General features: G+C 39.8%; 1 protein-coding gene across 4 annotated transcripts in view; it reads right to left on the reverse strand.

Moving 5' to 3' along the window:
• LOC123967548 (NACHT, LRR and PYD domains-containing protein 3-like) overlaps window positions 1-11163 on the reverse strand; it is a 19940-nt gene extending 8777 nt beyond the window's left edge. For 2 of the 4 annotated variants that reach the window (XM_046043666.1, XM_046043654.1), the window contains exons 1-8: window positions 11027-11163; window positions 10745-10901; window positions 9426-9575; window positions 8033-8268; window positions 6070-7861; window positions 5568-5744; window positions 3054-3227; window positions 1880-2053 (exon numbers count right to left, since the gene is read on the reverse strand). In XM_046043666.1, coding sequence (XP_045899622.1) covers window positions 1880-2053; window positions 3054-3227; window positions 5568-5744; window positions 6070-7861; window positions 8033-8268; window positions 9426-9556 — 2684 coding nt within the window. In that variant the 5' untranslated portion in view covers window positions 9557-9575; window positions 10745-10901; window positions 11027-11163. Of the gene's footprint in view, window positions 1-1879; window positions 2054-3053; window positions 3228-5567; window positions 5745-6069; window positions 7862-8032; window positions 8269-9425; window positions 9576-10412; window positions 10522-10744; window positions 10902-11026 lie in introns of all 4 variants that reach the window. The other 2 variants (XM_046043655.1, XM_046043659.1) reach the window with 2 other exon arrangements.
• Window positions 11164-15206: the final 4043 nt, after the last annotated feature.

Here is a 15206-nt window from a genome sequence, read left to right on the forward strand (position 1 = left end):
AAACTTATAGGAAGGCCCTCCGTAATGCCAGAGCAGCGTACTACTTGTCATTAATAGAGGAAAATAGGAACAACCCCAGGTTTCTTTTCAGCACTTTAGCCAGGCTGACAGAGAGTCACAGCTCTATTGAGCCAAGTATTCCCATAGCTCTCAGTAGTTACGACTTCATGAGCTTCTTTAATGATAAAATTCTAGTTATTAGAGACAAAATTCACCAAGACCTGCCCTCAACTGGCGCCAACTTATCTCTTAACTCAGGAACCTTAGAAACAGCTGTAGAACCAGATATATGTTTAGACTGCTTTGCTTCCCTCAATCTTTACCAACTAACTTCAATAATTTCTTCATCTAAACCTTCAACCTGCCTCTTAGACCCCATCCCGACTAGGTTGCTTAAAGATGTTTTACACTTAGTCAGCACTTCTATACTAGATATGATCAATCTATCTCGATCAACCGGCTATGTACCACAGTACCTTAAAGTAGCAGTAATTAAACCACTTCTGAAAAAGCCCAAACTTGATCCGGATGTTTTAGCCAACTATAGACCTATATCTAACCTTCCATTTCTCTCTAAGGTTCTGGAGAAAGCAGTTGCTAAACAGCTGTGTGACTTTCTACAGAGCAATAGTTTATTTGAGGATTTTCAGTCAGGATTTAGAGCTCATCATAGCACAGAGACAGCACTGGTGAAAATTACTAACGACCTCCTTATTGCATCAGACAAAGGACTTGTCTCTGTACTGGTTTTATTAGATCTTAGTGCTGCATTTGATACCATTGACCATCAGATCCTATTACAGCATGGGTAGTGCACAGGTGTGCCTTACGCTGGCCACAATAAAAAGTCACTTGAAAATGTGCAGGTCCATCACACAGCACATTGCCACAGATGTCGTTTTGAGGGAGGGTGCAATTGGCATGCTGACTGTAGAAATGTCCACCAGAGCTGTTGCCTGTGAATGTTCATTACTATGAGATCAGCTTTCTCCAAAGGCGTTCTGGAGAATTTGGCAGTACATACAACCGGTCTCACAACCGCAGACCATGTGTCACCACACCACATCCAGCATCTTCATCTCCAAGATCATCTGAGACCAGCCACCCGAACAGCTGCTGCAACAATCGGTTTGCATAACCAAAGAATTTCTGCACGAACTGTCAGGAAACGTCTCAGGGAGGTGTTCTCTTCACAGATGAATCCCAGTTTTCACTGTACGTGGCCGATGGCCGCATGTGGGTGAGTGGTTTGCTGATGTCAACGTTGTGGATCGAGTGGCCAATGGTGGCGTTGGGGTTAGGGTATATTTATAATTTTGTTCATTGTAATAATCAGTAGAATACTTGATTGCTAAAATAATCGATAGATGCAGCTCTAATGTCAACACAGATTAATAACATGCTGATCTCAGGCCAGTCTGAAATTAAAGAAGAAATTTTACCGTATATTTTGATCCTTTAAACAGCTGCATTTGTAAATATATTTTGATCCATTTATGTGTATGTTCTGAAGGAGCAATATCAATTATCAGGCATTATTTTTGAAAATACACTGCAACCTGCAGAAAGTAATGAAATATTTCTACTCCAGCAGAAAACTATCAATTTTAAACAATAAAGGTTCAGATGGTCTTCTGTACAGAAGTGACCATTTACCAAAAATTACAAACATCAATTTACTTTAACAACTAACTGCAGAATTTTCTACAGTTTCTTTTAGAAACACAAGCTTTTTGTGACTGCGTACCAAATTCAGTACAAGAAAAGGATCAGATGGAAATTCACAACTTTATGGAAGATATGTATAAACATAAATTAGATTAAACTGTTATGAAAACATTAAACATCTACAATAACAACACAGAATCAGTGAACTGACCTCAGAGTCTCCAGTCTACAGTGTGGAGTCTCCAGAAAATCACACAGCAGCTTCACTCCTGAATCCTGCAGATCGTTGTTACCCAGCCATAGCTCTCTCAAATGGGAGGGGTTGGACTTTAGCGCTGAGGCCAGAGAAGCACAGCTGATCTCCGACAATCTGCAGTCCCACAATCTGAATAAAAAATAAAGTACCTTTAGAAAACAGTAGGCCTTTCCTCATTTCTTGATTTGTACCTCCTCCACTCCTCACATCGCATCTTAATTCCTCCCACCCAAGATGCGAGCGAAGGAGTCAAGGTAGACCCATGAGGAGAAAGGGGTTGAGGCAACAGACAATTAACGAAATGAGATGTCCTTGCCTCGGAGCAGTCATTTTAATGCAACGTTATTTAAATATGACATGTTGCACAGCTGCATCATCTGTCCATTGTCCATCTGTCAGATGAGCAGACCAGCTAGCTACAGATCATATCTTCACAATCCAGAAACATGTCTGTCAACATTATGACACGTAGAACAAGAAATGACACAGTAAAATCTCAAATCACGCATTGGATTATCTTAAATAATTAATACAACTTATGAATACAACTGGAACCACTGTTGTGCTCCTGCCATGGGTTGTATATTCCAGCTGACTGTCACTCCTCTTTTAAACCTCATGGGTGCCGAAAAGACTTCTGCAAAGGATACACCTGTGGTTCCTCTTTTCGCTCCTTAGCTAGCCTACATGATCCACGAGGTGCATTTTAGAAATTGAGATGTCCTTTGAGATGACACTCTGAGATCAATTTCCAGGTCACAGGCAGGAGGACAAAGGATTGAGGCGGCACAAAATAGATGAGAAGAGCCAAATGCAAATGTTGTTATTTCCATAAAGACATAGTGACTTCACTTCTTTAACTCTGCAGCTCCACCAGTGGATCCATCTACACAAGCTCATGTTGTGCAGTCAAACACAAATAAAACCCCACAGAAACTCATTTAAGATTAAACTCAAGATCCCAAAGTTTCCAAAGATGCAAATATGTCACTGAAGAAGAAAATTTACTTTAGCACTAAAGATACTCAGTGTGGATCAGTGTAACTTCAGTCTTATGTCTGCAGTTTGGTGTCACCACTATTTTCACATTATATTAATCCCAGCACAGAAGTAAAAAATGGTGTCTGACCCCAAAGTCTCCAGTCTACAATGTGGACTCTTCAGAAAATCACACAGCAGCTTCACTCCTGAATCCTGCAGCTTGTTGTCACTCAGCTGCAGCACTCTCAGATGGGAGGGGTTAGACTTCAGAGATAAGGCCAGAGAAGCACAGCTGATCTCTGACAACCTGCAGAGACTCAATCTGAAAAAAGAATAAAATAGCTCAGTATTACTATGTCCTATTCAATGAGTGTATTTGGGTAAATGACGTATAAGGATTTTCAACAGGCCAATTTTAAAATACATTAAATTAAAATATATATTGCAGTTGTTCAAACATTAAGAATGTGGTGTATACATAAATTAATTTTAAAATTTATGGATTTTAGTGTTTTTTCATCTAGATTAATTTTCCGTGGCCTGTCATGTGGTGCGACCATAATTTATCTTAAAATTAATTAATTTGCTTAACATGCATTACAAGACTGCATTGGCCATCTTTTCCCTTTTCCTGTAAGCACTGAATGCAGCCTTCCATTTCTCTCTCTGGCAGCTCACTTGACTTAACATATGGAATCTTTCCCTGCTGTGTTCTTCTCTGGTAGCTGAAGTAATGTAATATAGCATTATGGCTGAAATCTGTCAACATGGTAACATAAAAATGCATTTCACTCCAGGTAATGAAAACACAAATAAGAGCAATATGTACTTCATGTTGCTTCATTTTTATTTTTAATATTTTACATTTTTTAACAAACCTTTCTCTTGTCTTGGCAAGGTACACTGCTCTTGCTGCAGGGTCAGAATTAACACGCTGCCTATGGCACAATCTCACACTGCGACCTACTGTCAAGAAACTGCTGCAGCAGATTTACCAGTTTGGTTTACCATATTTAATCATATAAACAACAAAGAAAGTCCTTTTCAAAAGAGGGAAAATACAGATATGTCAGATTATAAAACACCATAAATCAATTGATTACATTCACAAATGTGATCACACTCTAATGAGCATCACATGTACTTCTATTTTCTCTGCATATCTTGTCTTTAGTGTTACTGTTGTGAAATGGTGCTGAATGGAAACACATTGTCTGACAGTTTCTATTTGCAAACAGATATACTTTCTCTATAATATGGCTTGACAGTAGCATCTGGTAAAATAAATTAAAACTGTTAATAATTACATAAATACTAACAAATGCATAATCTCTGAAGTAAAATTACATGCTTTTGTAAATTATTTCATAAGTTTGTTTGTATATTATGATGTAAATATAAATACAAATGCTTTGCAATTTTGTAGAGGACTACAAAACACTCTGGAAATCATGCCAAAGAGGGCAGAAAATGAATTTTAACAGATTTAAATTAGTTTCAAAGAAGTGTTCAAAACAGCAGTCATGGCCAGATGGCTGCACCACATGTTTGGACACTTGATTTAACAGAAAAAGTCCAAACAATTAATGGTTTTTGAAAAGTTAAAGTGAGTGCATATATGGGAGAGGTCCTGCATTTAAATGGTATGTTTTTATGCTTTTAAACTTTTTAAAGGAAAAAATGCAGTCAGACAGAAAATGTTGGCGTTATGCCATTGACCCATTTGTCATTGTGTTATTTGTCATTAAAATAGGTAGAGTGTATTTATCATTGTGTTTTTTGTCATTTGTTATTGTGTTACCATAATAATTCCTTTAATCATGTAAATACCAAAATAATTTCTTTTATCATGTAAATACTGTACATATCCACACTCCTTTATATTTTCCTTATTTTATATTTATTTAAATACCACTATCTTTATTTATATTCCTTTTGACTTTTGTGCATTGTGTGCAACTGTGACACAGAATTTCACAGAAAAAAGCAAACTGTTGAGGTTCAAGGCCGGCTTGGATGTTGTTCTTTATGTGCTGCAGGACCAGTTTCACAAAGCACTTCATGTGGAAATGCATTGCAAGATAAATCCTATTCAGATTTTTAACAACACAGCAGCATGTGGATATTTTGTTCGTTAGATTAATATTGTGTTTTAGTATTGTTTGTTAGTATTTTCTTATGGTTGGTTGTTGGGTTTATTTTGGGTCTTTTTAATTGTAGTAAGTTAAGTTTTCTCCCCTTTGTGTTTGGTGTAGGCTAGCCTGTGTGTATATATACCCCTCCTTTTGTGTCATTCAGTAGGTCAGGTTTGTTATGTTCACACTTATATTGTGGTTTTGTTACGTGGACCTCAGTTTAGTTAAGACACACTCTGAGTAATTCTGTTGATATCTATTTTGTGTAATATGGTTTGAAACTTGATTTGTTGGCTTAATAAAGCCTAAACTTTACAAAACCTTGTGTCCCTTCCTTTACTGCTTGGTCCCTAACGTGAATCAGTTTGAGTACAGCCTGAATTCAGAGTCGATAAACCTTTAAAAAGAGCTGTTGTGATTTGTCCTCAGACAAACTCAGAAAACCAGAGAACTGAAGGAAGTTTAAAAATACTGTAATGTAATTAAATAAATTTAACACTGGACAAGCACAAAATACATGAACTGACCTCAGAATCTCCAGTCTACAGTGTGGACTCTCCAGTCCAGCAGACAGCAGCTTCACTCCTGAATCCTGCAGGTCCTTATTGTGACTCAGGTCTAGATTTCTCAAATGGGAGGGGTTGGACTTCAGAGCTGAAGCCACGACTTCACAGTGAGTATGTGAGAGTCCACATCCAGAAAGGCTATGTTGACAGAGAAGATAAAACTTAAAATATAAAAAAATCATTTCATCTGTAATTTCGTCTGTACAGAAAAGGTGCCCCAACTTCTCTCTCTCCCTCAACCCCAACAGACATCCATCCACATCCTGAATCACATTTCTGTTCAAGGTTTTCAAGTGCTTTCTCATGGTGGGAACTGTTGTGTCTCTGTTAATAATATTACAAAGAGTACCGTCTAGAGCTGCTCTATATGAAAAGTGCAATGAGAGAACATAGTTATGAATTCGCACTACTGAATTGAAAATGTATGTTGTTTTACAGTCTTGAAAAACACATCTGGACTTACCGAGCCTTTCTGCAGTTCCTCACAGCTGGAATCAGTCTCAGTAGTCCCTGCACTGATGTGTTGTACTTCTTCAGGTCCAACTCATCCAGAACCTCCTCTGATATCTGCAGCATGTAGGCCAGAGCTGAGCAGTGGATCACAGAAAGTGTCGTCTCTGATCTGTTCTCTGACTTCAGGAATGCTTGGATCTCCTGATGTACTGAGAGGTCGTTTATCTCCATCAGACAGTGGAAGATGTTGATGCTTCTGTCAGGAGAGCTCTTATCACTGTCCATCTCCTTCAGGTTACTGATGGCTGTCTGGATCATTTCTGGACTGTTGTCTGTCTGACCCAGCAGGCCTCCTAAAAGTCTCTGGTTGGACTCCAGAGAGAGGCCATGAAGGAAGCGAACAAACAGGTCCAGGTGGCCATTTTTACTTTCAAGGGATTTCATCATTGCTCCCATCAGAAAGACATCCAGGGTTGAATCAATGTGTTTGATCTTCAGGAAGTCCTCCAGCATCTTCAAGTTCCTGTTGGTGTAACAGTGGAACATGTAGACTGCAGCCAGAAACTCCTGAACGCTCAGATGAACAAAGCAGTAGACTGTTTTCTGGAAGATCACACTCTCTCTTTTGAAGATCTCTGTACAAATTCCTGAGTACACCGAGGCCTCTGTGACATCAAGACCACACTGCTCCAGGTCTTCTTGGTAGAACATGATGTTTCCTTTCTCCAAATGTTCAAACGCCATCCTCCCCAGCTTCAGAAGAACCTTCTTGTCAGCCTCCATCAGCTCCTGTAGACTCGTCTCATGTCCCTCATCATACTTCTGCTTCTTCCTCTTTGTCTGAACCAGCAGGAAGTGTGAGTACAGGTCAGTCAGGGTCTTGGGCAGCTCTCCTCTCTGGTCTGTAGTCAACATGTGCTCCAGAACTGTAGCAGTGATCCAGCAGAAGACTGGGATTAGACACATGATGTTGAGGCTCCTGGAGGTCTTGATGTGTGAGATGATTCTGCTGGACAGCTCTTCATCACTGACTCTCCTCCTGAAGTACTCCTCCTTCTGGGCATCTGTGAAGCCTCGTATTTCTGTTACCCTGTCAACACATGAAGGAGGGATCTGATTGGCTGCGGCAGGTCGGGAAGTTATCCAGACCAGAGCCGAGGGAAGCAGATTCCCCTTGATGAGGTTTGTCAGCAGCAGGTTGACTGATGACTTCTGTGTGACATCAGACACAACCTCATTGTTGTGGAAATCCAATGAAAGTCTGCTTTCATCCAGGCCGTCAAAGATGAACAACAGTTTACAGACAGCGAGCTTCTCTGCTGGGACCTTCTGTAATGTTGGATGGAAAACATGGAGCAGCGTGAGAAGACTGTACTGCTCATCTTTCATCAAGTTCAGCTCCCTGAATGAGAGCAGAACCAGCAGACTGACATCTTGGTTTTCCAAGCCCTCTGCCCAGTCCAGAGTGAACTTCTGCACCGAGAAGGTTTTTCCAACACCAGCAACGCCGTTGGTCAGAACCACTCTGATGTGTCTCTGTTGGTCAGGTAAGGCTTTAAAGATGTCGTGGCACTTGATTGAAGTGTCATGAATGGTCTCCATCTTGGAAGCTTTCTCAAGCTGCCACACCTCATGCTGGGTATTAACCTCTTCACTCTGTCCCTCTGTGATGTAGAGCTCAGTGTAGATCCTGTTGAGGAGGGTTCCACTTCCTGTTTCTTCAGTTCCTTCAGTCACACGTTCACATCTCCTCCTCAGACTGATCTTATGTTCATCTAAAACCTCCTGCAGACCACAATCTGCTAAAAGAGAAAAACAGATTCAGAAACTAAAGAGACTAAACAGAGAGCAAGAATCCAGATAAATATAAATATTTCCGAATTCATGATATTCATGATAATATTAAAAAAACAAATTAATTAGACAGATGTTTTCAGACATGACGACATCAGCAGACAGGTGTCCAGTCTTACTTTGTACAGAGCTGCTCTGACTGGCTGTCTGCAGTCCAGCTCTCTTTCTGGATCTTTTTCCACACTGGGGACAGGAGGAGTCTCCTGATGAAGCAGACTGGTCCCAGTATGAGGTGATGCACTGTCTGCAGACCCAGTGTCCACAGCTGGTAGAGACTGGATCCTTCAGGACGTCCTGACACAAAGTACAGCAGGACGGCTGCTCCTCCACAGAAACAGGACTCCTCTTCCTCTCTCTGTGAAGACATTTCAGTAGAACTAAAATGATTTGTTGCCTGTTTTTGAAAAATATCCAGATTTGTCCGACACTGTGTAGAAGCTCAGATGGTCACAGAGAACAATGAAAATGTTGTTAGTTTTCTGTTTGAATTCAGTTTTCAGTCGGTAACAAAGATGATTGTTCGTTTTATTTCAGCTTTCAGAAACACTAATTAACTGCTTTTCCTGTCTGGCTGTCTTATTAAACATTTAGTGATCTGCCTATAGTTTGTTATTAATACAAACTCAACACTTCCTGCAGCTCCTTCATAGTAGAAGTCTCCTTTAAAGAGAGGTGAATATGTCCTTCACTGTTTACAGTCATTCTGGGCAGTTTATCTTGATTTATTTAGGTTTGAACTGAAGTTAGAAGTGGTATTAATTATTGTGGTAGACGAGCAGTCTCAGACACATAGCATGTAACAGTGGTGTCACAGGTTCAAGTCCAGACAGTATCCCTTTCTTGTATGTCATTCCCCTTGTGTTTCCCATCACTCTTTACTGTCAAATATTAAATCAAGGTATAAATGCAATTCATATTTTCTAAAAAAAGAGCAGTGGTCTAAATCTACATTTGAACAGTTTCTGCGCCTTTTTTCATCCACTGAAAACTTTTCCATCAGTGCTGCCCGTGGATGTTTGTTCTTCACCTTTAGGAACAATATATGCTGGTGAGAATCTGAGCTCAAAGGTCCACTTACTGATGATTCAGAGCAAAGTGTTCATCAAGGTGATCGAAGCTTTCCTACAAATTCTTTGAACACATGTTGAACAATTCTAATGTGAACCAATTGAAGATGCATCAGGTGGATCATAACAGCTGAGCTGAGGAAGAACCAACAACTCAATATTGTGAGGACAAATATGAGAAAATTAATTACAGAATAATTACAGATTCGGCTGCGGTGACTTCAAATGAGTTAGTAGCAGTTTAAAATTTATTCATTTAGCTGACGCTTTTATCCAAAGCGACTTACAATTGCTATATGTGTCAGAGGTCGCATGTCTCTGGAGCAACTAGGAGTAATGTGTCTTGCTCTGGGACATATTGGTTTCTCACAGTGGATTTTAACCCGGGTCTCTCACACCAAAGGCACGTGTCTTATCCACTGCCCGAACACGCCAGCTTTCTTACTTTGTGTTTGAGGGTCCAGGTTCATCACTGAAGTTTGGAGCTTCATCTCTGGACAGGTCACTCTTTACAGACTGACAGCTGGATACTGCACACTCTGCTCTGTCCTCCTCTTCCTCCTTACAAACATTCATCTTCTGGACATCAGTCACTCTGAGAGGTAAAACTGTTTGTATTAGTTTTTTTCTTGGGTTAATGTGTATTATTAGGGTTATACTCTTTTCCCCCAAGGAGTATGTGTGCTCATAAATGAAAAACTGAGGAGCACACAATGAAATTTAAGACCACAGTTGAATATTATGATGTGTGGAAGTGAAGACAGTATAGTATTATCATTCTTTAAATATTGCCACAGCTTGTTTAACAGATGTCTTTTGAAAACATGACTTTCTGAAAACAGTGAAAAAAACAGATCACTTATCAAAGTCACAAGTAAAAACATCAAAGAAAACTCTGCTGTGATTGGTGCATTGAAGCTTGTGGCATGTGGGACTTTGGTTTTAGAACCATGCATGAACAGAAACTCGATACAGCAGCAGCACCTACACAACCCACGCCACACTTTATGTAAACAAGATTATTAAACAATAATATAGCGATAACTTTAATAAAACAGATGTAAAACAGAACAAGGGGAGTGTGTTGCTCTCAGGAGGCAGGTGTGGCACATATTGGCATAATGGCTCTGCTAAATCTACAACTGTCCACTGCAAACTCTAAAGAGAAACCAGTATAAATTACTGTATTAGTATAATGTTATAACTATAAAAATAATTGTTAATTTAATAGTATCCTTTTAGCATAATATTAATATATAAATTATATTACTATATATAAACTATAATTTCATATAATAGTAGACTACATAGTTTACCACTTGCATAACGTTAATTACAGCTCTTTCATATCTGTGGGTTGTTTTCCTTCATTGAATAAGAAAAATGCTGTACATGGTCATGAGGCTCAAATATGTTCATGATAATTACTAACTTGTCAATAATCAGAACCAAGTTATCCAGACCAGAGCCGAGGGAAGCATATTCCCCTTGATGAGGTTTGACAGCAGCAGGTTGACTGATGACTTCTGTGTGACCATAACCTTTCATGCAGAACAATGAAATCAACAATTCAATTCATTCATTTTTTAGCGCATGTCAACTTCTTTTATGTCCCGCCCCATCCAGACTGTGATTGGTCGGTTCACGAGAAGTGACACTGTGTGACTAGAGCATCAATTTTATGAAAAGTTGAACATGTTTCAACAAATGGCACAGATATAGCTAAATACCCAGACATCACAACCCGGCCCTTGCTTATATTACCTCCATCTGTCTCACCGCTTCACCTGCAGAACCTGGACTAGCAGAACTGTACTGAGGATCTTTGTTGGTGATGACGCATCTCTCTCTTGTATAACGAGCTGCTCAAGCGGCCCACAGAGAGACCGGCCCACCGGTGCTCCCTCCCGATGGCTACTAACTGTGACAGAGATGAATCAAATTGTTTAGTTCACTCTAACATTTCTTTCCTCTACAGTCCACAGGGAGAAAACTGACTCAGAGACTTTGACAGTAAACTAATAAAAATGTTGGATTAACACTCACCCTGCCTCAGCCTTCAGTTTTCCTCCTTCTGCTCTGTCGACTTAAAATGGAGTCTGAACTTTCAGGATTTCCTCCGTTTCCCAAAGGAAATAATATGAGTCTCACCCTTCCTCTCTCAAATTCAAATTCAAATTAGCTTTATTGGCATGAATGTGTAACAACAATAGCCTATTGCCAAAGCATCATACATACAACATAAGAACAATGAACTCCATGCATTTCATTAAACAAGTAGTTAAAGCGTAAAGTAATCAATGCATATGTATATTAGTGTAAAAAAATAAAAATAAAAATAAAATAAATAAATAAAACAGTAAGTGTGTGTGTGTAAAAAATATAAAAATATATTAATAATAAAATAAATAAATAAAACAGTAAGTGTGTGTGTGTAAAAAATATAAAAATATATTAATATTAAAATAAATAAATAAAACAGTAAGCGTGTGTGTGTGTTAAAAATGTGTCTCTGTGTGTGTGTGTGTGTGTGTGTAAGGGAGTTGAACATGATGTGTTTATGAGCGTCTCTCTTGGCCTGAACAGACTGAATTAAAATGAATTTCGGTCAAAATGTTAAAGTTATTGTAAACATGATGTTTTTGTTGAACAAAAGCTCTGTCTGTCTGTCCGTCTGTCTGTCTATCAACAGCACTGGGAGAACACTGGGAAAAGGCAGGAATGAAAGGTCTGACATTGACAAATATGAATGGGAGCACAGGGACTTTATTTTAACTTGTGTGCTGAGTTTGATTTAAAAATCCAGTTTAACATTTTAAATCAGTTTGAACTAAATTCTAACTCCTTAAATTTTTGCCAAGTCAGACAGAAAGCGTTCACACCAACAGTTCAGTGTTCACTGCATAAGTTCAGTTAAAGCTCTCTGAGGGAAAACAGTGGAAATGCTGACGTCTGCTGGCAGAAAGCAGCTCCAGCAGGAGCTACAGAACATGAACGCTGCAGATAACGACTGCTCATCGACTGATTTCTATGGAGAAATAGCTCCACAGGGTGACTTTATGTGTCTGTGTTGATCATGTGATGTGAAAAGTAGCAGGGTCACACATAAAACTGTAATTCAGTGATGCTGCAGGAAACATGATGATCAATATGTTTTCACACTCACTTGCTCTCCATCAGAGTGGAGTACATCCCTGGCGCATTGAACAGAGGGGCGGGCATCATGTCGAGGGCGGCAATCACCCAGATGAGTGGCACCTCCACCCCGATCTGATAGCCCAGATCTGGCTCAGGGTTCGGCGTGGCACAGGTGGATCTGTTTGCTAATCAAGAGAACGCTCAGTGTGCCCTGTGGTTTTCACTGAGCTTGCGAGATGAGTGGACGCCTTCTCGTACTCACTGCGACCTCCTCGGCTGTTGTATGCTTTTCCACCGGTTCAGCTGATCCCGCGCCTCTTGGACTGCTTGGAGCTTTCAGCCTGATGGTCATCCTGGTGGCTCCGGAGCACATGAGCGCGTCCTGGTTTCCCTGCCTCCAACGGTTGCTGTCGGGACCACGTGTAAGCTCTCCTGGAGGGGGGATGCTCTCTCTCAAGCGTGAGGCGTGATCAGGAGTTATCCGCTTCTCGGCGAGCCCCTGTGGGTCTGGCCGCTGAGAGGCGGCGCCTGGAGGGTCTAGGTTTCTCTCGGGCGGTGGTATGCACCATCCAGGGGTCATCTGTACCAGCTGGTGTTTGGACCAGGGGTCCCAGTGGCCTGTCCGCTGCGGGGTTTTTTTCGTTCCTCCAGCTGCTCATGGACAGATGTCATTCAGTATGGTTCTGCGGTCTTCCCAAAGTGTCAATATCACACTACTGTGCTTTCCTGCAGATGAATAATTTATATATTATGCTTTATAAACCAAATCGGGTCACTTTTAACCTGGGTGGACAGCAAATGTGATTATGTGCTGCCATTAAAAACAATTAAATGGTTTCGAAACAGTATCCTAATTAAACTTTGACATATACCAGTCCTCTGATTTTAATTATTGGTGAAAGAAATTCATAATTTCTGCTTTTTTTTTTTTACAAAATAATTTGGGATAGTTTCATATAAATAAGGTTTATTGACCATGAATTTCAGTGCAAAAAAAGTCTAGTGCAAAACTAGTGGTAATGAGTTGGAATGAAGTTGACTAAGAAGGTTGGGTGATAGATTAAACTGGATGCTAAAAACAAGCAGCAAACCAGACTGGGTCAATTGTGACCCAGAAGGACAAAAGGTGCATAGTCAAGACAACACAAATGTTAAATAATCATGTGTAAAATGTAGTCTTGATATTGCTCATTAAAATAACATTAAGAATTGACCCAGTGGTCCAAGATAATATGGCCAGGTCACCCAGATATCCAGCCTATAATTCATTATAACCTCTGCTGTATATGAATGTAGTCCTTCTCTTGTATCTGGTTTTGCTAATTTTTCAACTCAATGTTAGAAAAGCTATGTAAGTATTCAAGCACATTCTCGTTACAGGACTTCAAATACCAACACTTTCAGAAAGCCTGACAAAGCGTAGGTATTTGACACAAAAGGTACCCTTCAGCATCTATATGGAACACCCTGGGCTTTTACCGAGTACACCGGAAGTGCATGTCTTGGACTGTAGGCCCTATTTTGTGAACCTAGTAGCTAGATGGCTTACTACGTTAGTCTTAAAGGCGTTGAAAGCACCCAAGTCAGTGATTGTGCAAGGCTATCTCACACGCCTATGTGTATCGCCGGTGTATCTCCCCGGACGGCATCAGGGCGCACTCACTAGAGTGAGCAGCAAAATCATCGGGATTCAGCAGATAAAACTAACTGAACTGTACAACAGACATGTGCTTAAGAAGGCAGAATCCATCATGTCTGATAGTTCTCACCACCTGCGTGCAGAATTTAAGAAGCTGCCTTATGGTTCCCGCTTCAGTCAGCCACCAGCCAAAACAAGTGGATATAAATTCTCCTTCGTACCCTCTGCTATCTCTCTGCTTAACACCGCGGTGAAGTTAGTTTTAAGTTGGATATTCGACAGACATTCACCCAGGATCCAGTGACGGCTTTTTAGTCAGTTCACTCAGTGACGGTTGTATAAGTGCGGTTAGCTCACCTCTGATGGCTCGCTTTTAACCAACGGGGGTTAACTTAGGGACCATCAATAAATTACAATTGTGAGAACAGTGTTATGGGAAAATCATTATTTATTTCAATAGCTTCCAAGTCATGTGACACAGGGACTTCAAACCAATGCCGAATTGTAGTACTACACTGGGCAAATGAGACACACCCCTTCATATTTGATTTGAGTGCATATTCGAATTTATATGAATATTTATTCATAATTTATGGAAAATAATGCCTTTTTTTTCAATAGCTTCCAAGTCATGTGACACAGGGACTTCAAACCAATGCCGAATTGTAGTACTAGACTACGCAAATGAGACACACCCCTTCATATTTGATTTGAGAGCATATTCGAAGTTATATGAATATTTATTCATAATTTATTGAAAAAAAGTGCTGGTTTTTTTCAATAGCTTCCAAGTCATGTGACACAGGGACTTCAAACCAATGCCGAATTGTAGTACTACACTAGGCAAATGAGACACACCCCTTCATATTTGATTTGAGAGCATATTCGACTTTATATTAATATTTATTCATAATTTATGGAAAATAATGCCTTTTTTTTCAATAGCTTCCAAGTCATGTGACACAGGGACTTCAAACCAATGCCGAATTGTAGTACTACACTAGGCAAATGAGACACACCCCTTCATATTTGATTTGAGAGCATATTCGACTTTATATTAATATTTATTCATAATTTATGGAAAATAATGGCTTTTTTTTCAATAGCTTCCAAGTCATGTGACACAGGGACTTCAAACCAATGCCGAATTGTAGTACTACACTAGGCAAATGAGACACACCCCTTCATATTTGATTTGAGAGCATTTTTTATTTTATATGAATATTTATTTATATTTTTTTCTTCAATAGATTCCATTTCAAATGATTCAGGGACTCAAAACCAATGCCGAATAGTACTACTACCTGTTACACATATTACACACCTCTTGTACAACTGCAGTTGTACCACACAGAGTCAGTCATTTTCTTCCACAGCATTGAGCAGATTTCAAAGAACACTTTATTTACACAACGGACATTCCCAGTTTCCTTTCTTTGCCTCTTCATA

Source organism: Micropterus dolomieu, linkage group LG01 (assembly GCF_021292245.1).
Source record: "Micropterus dolomieu isolate WLL.071019.BEF.003 ecotype Adirondacks linkage group LG01, ASM2129224v1, whole genome shotgun sequence".
NCBI classification, from domain to species: domain Eukaryota; kingdom Metazoa; phylum Chordata; class Actinopteri; order Centrarchiformes; family Centrarchidae; genus Micropterus; species Micropterus dolomieu.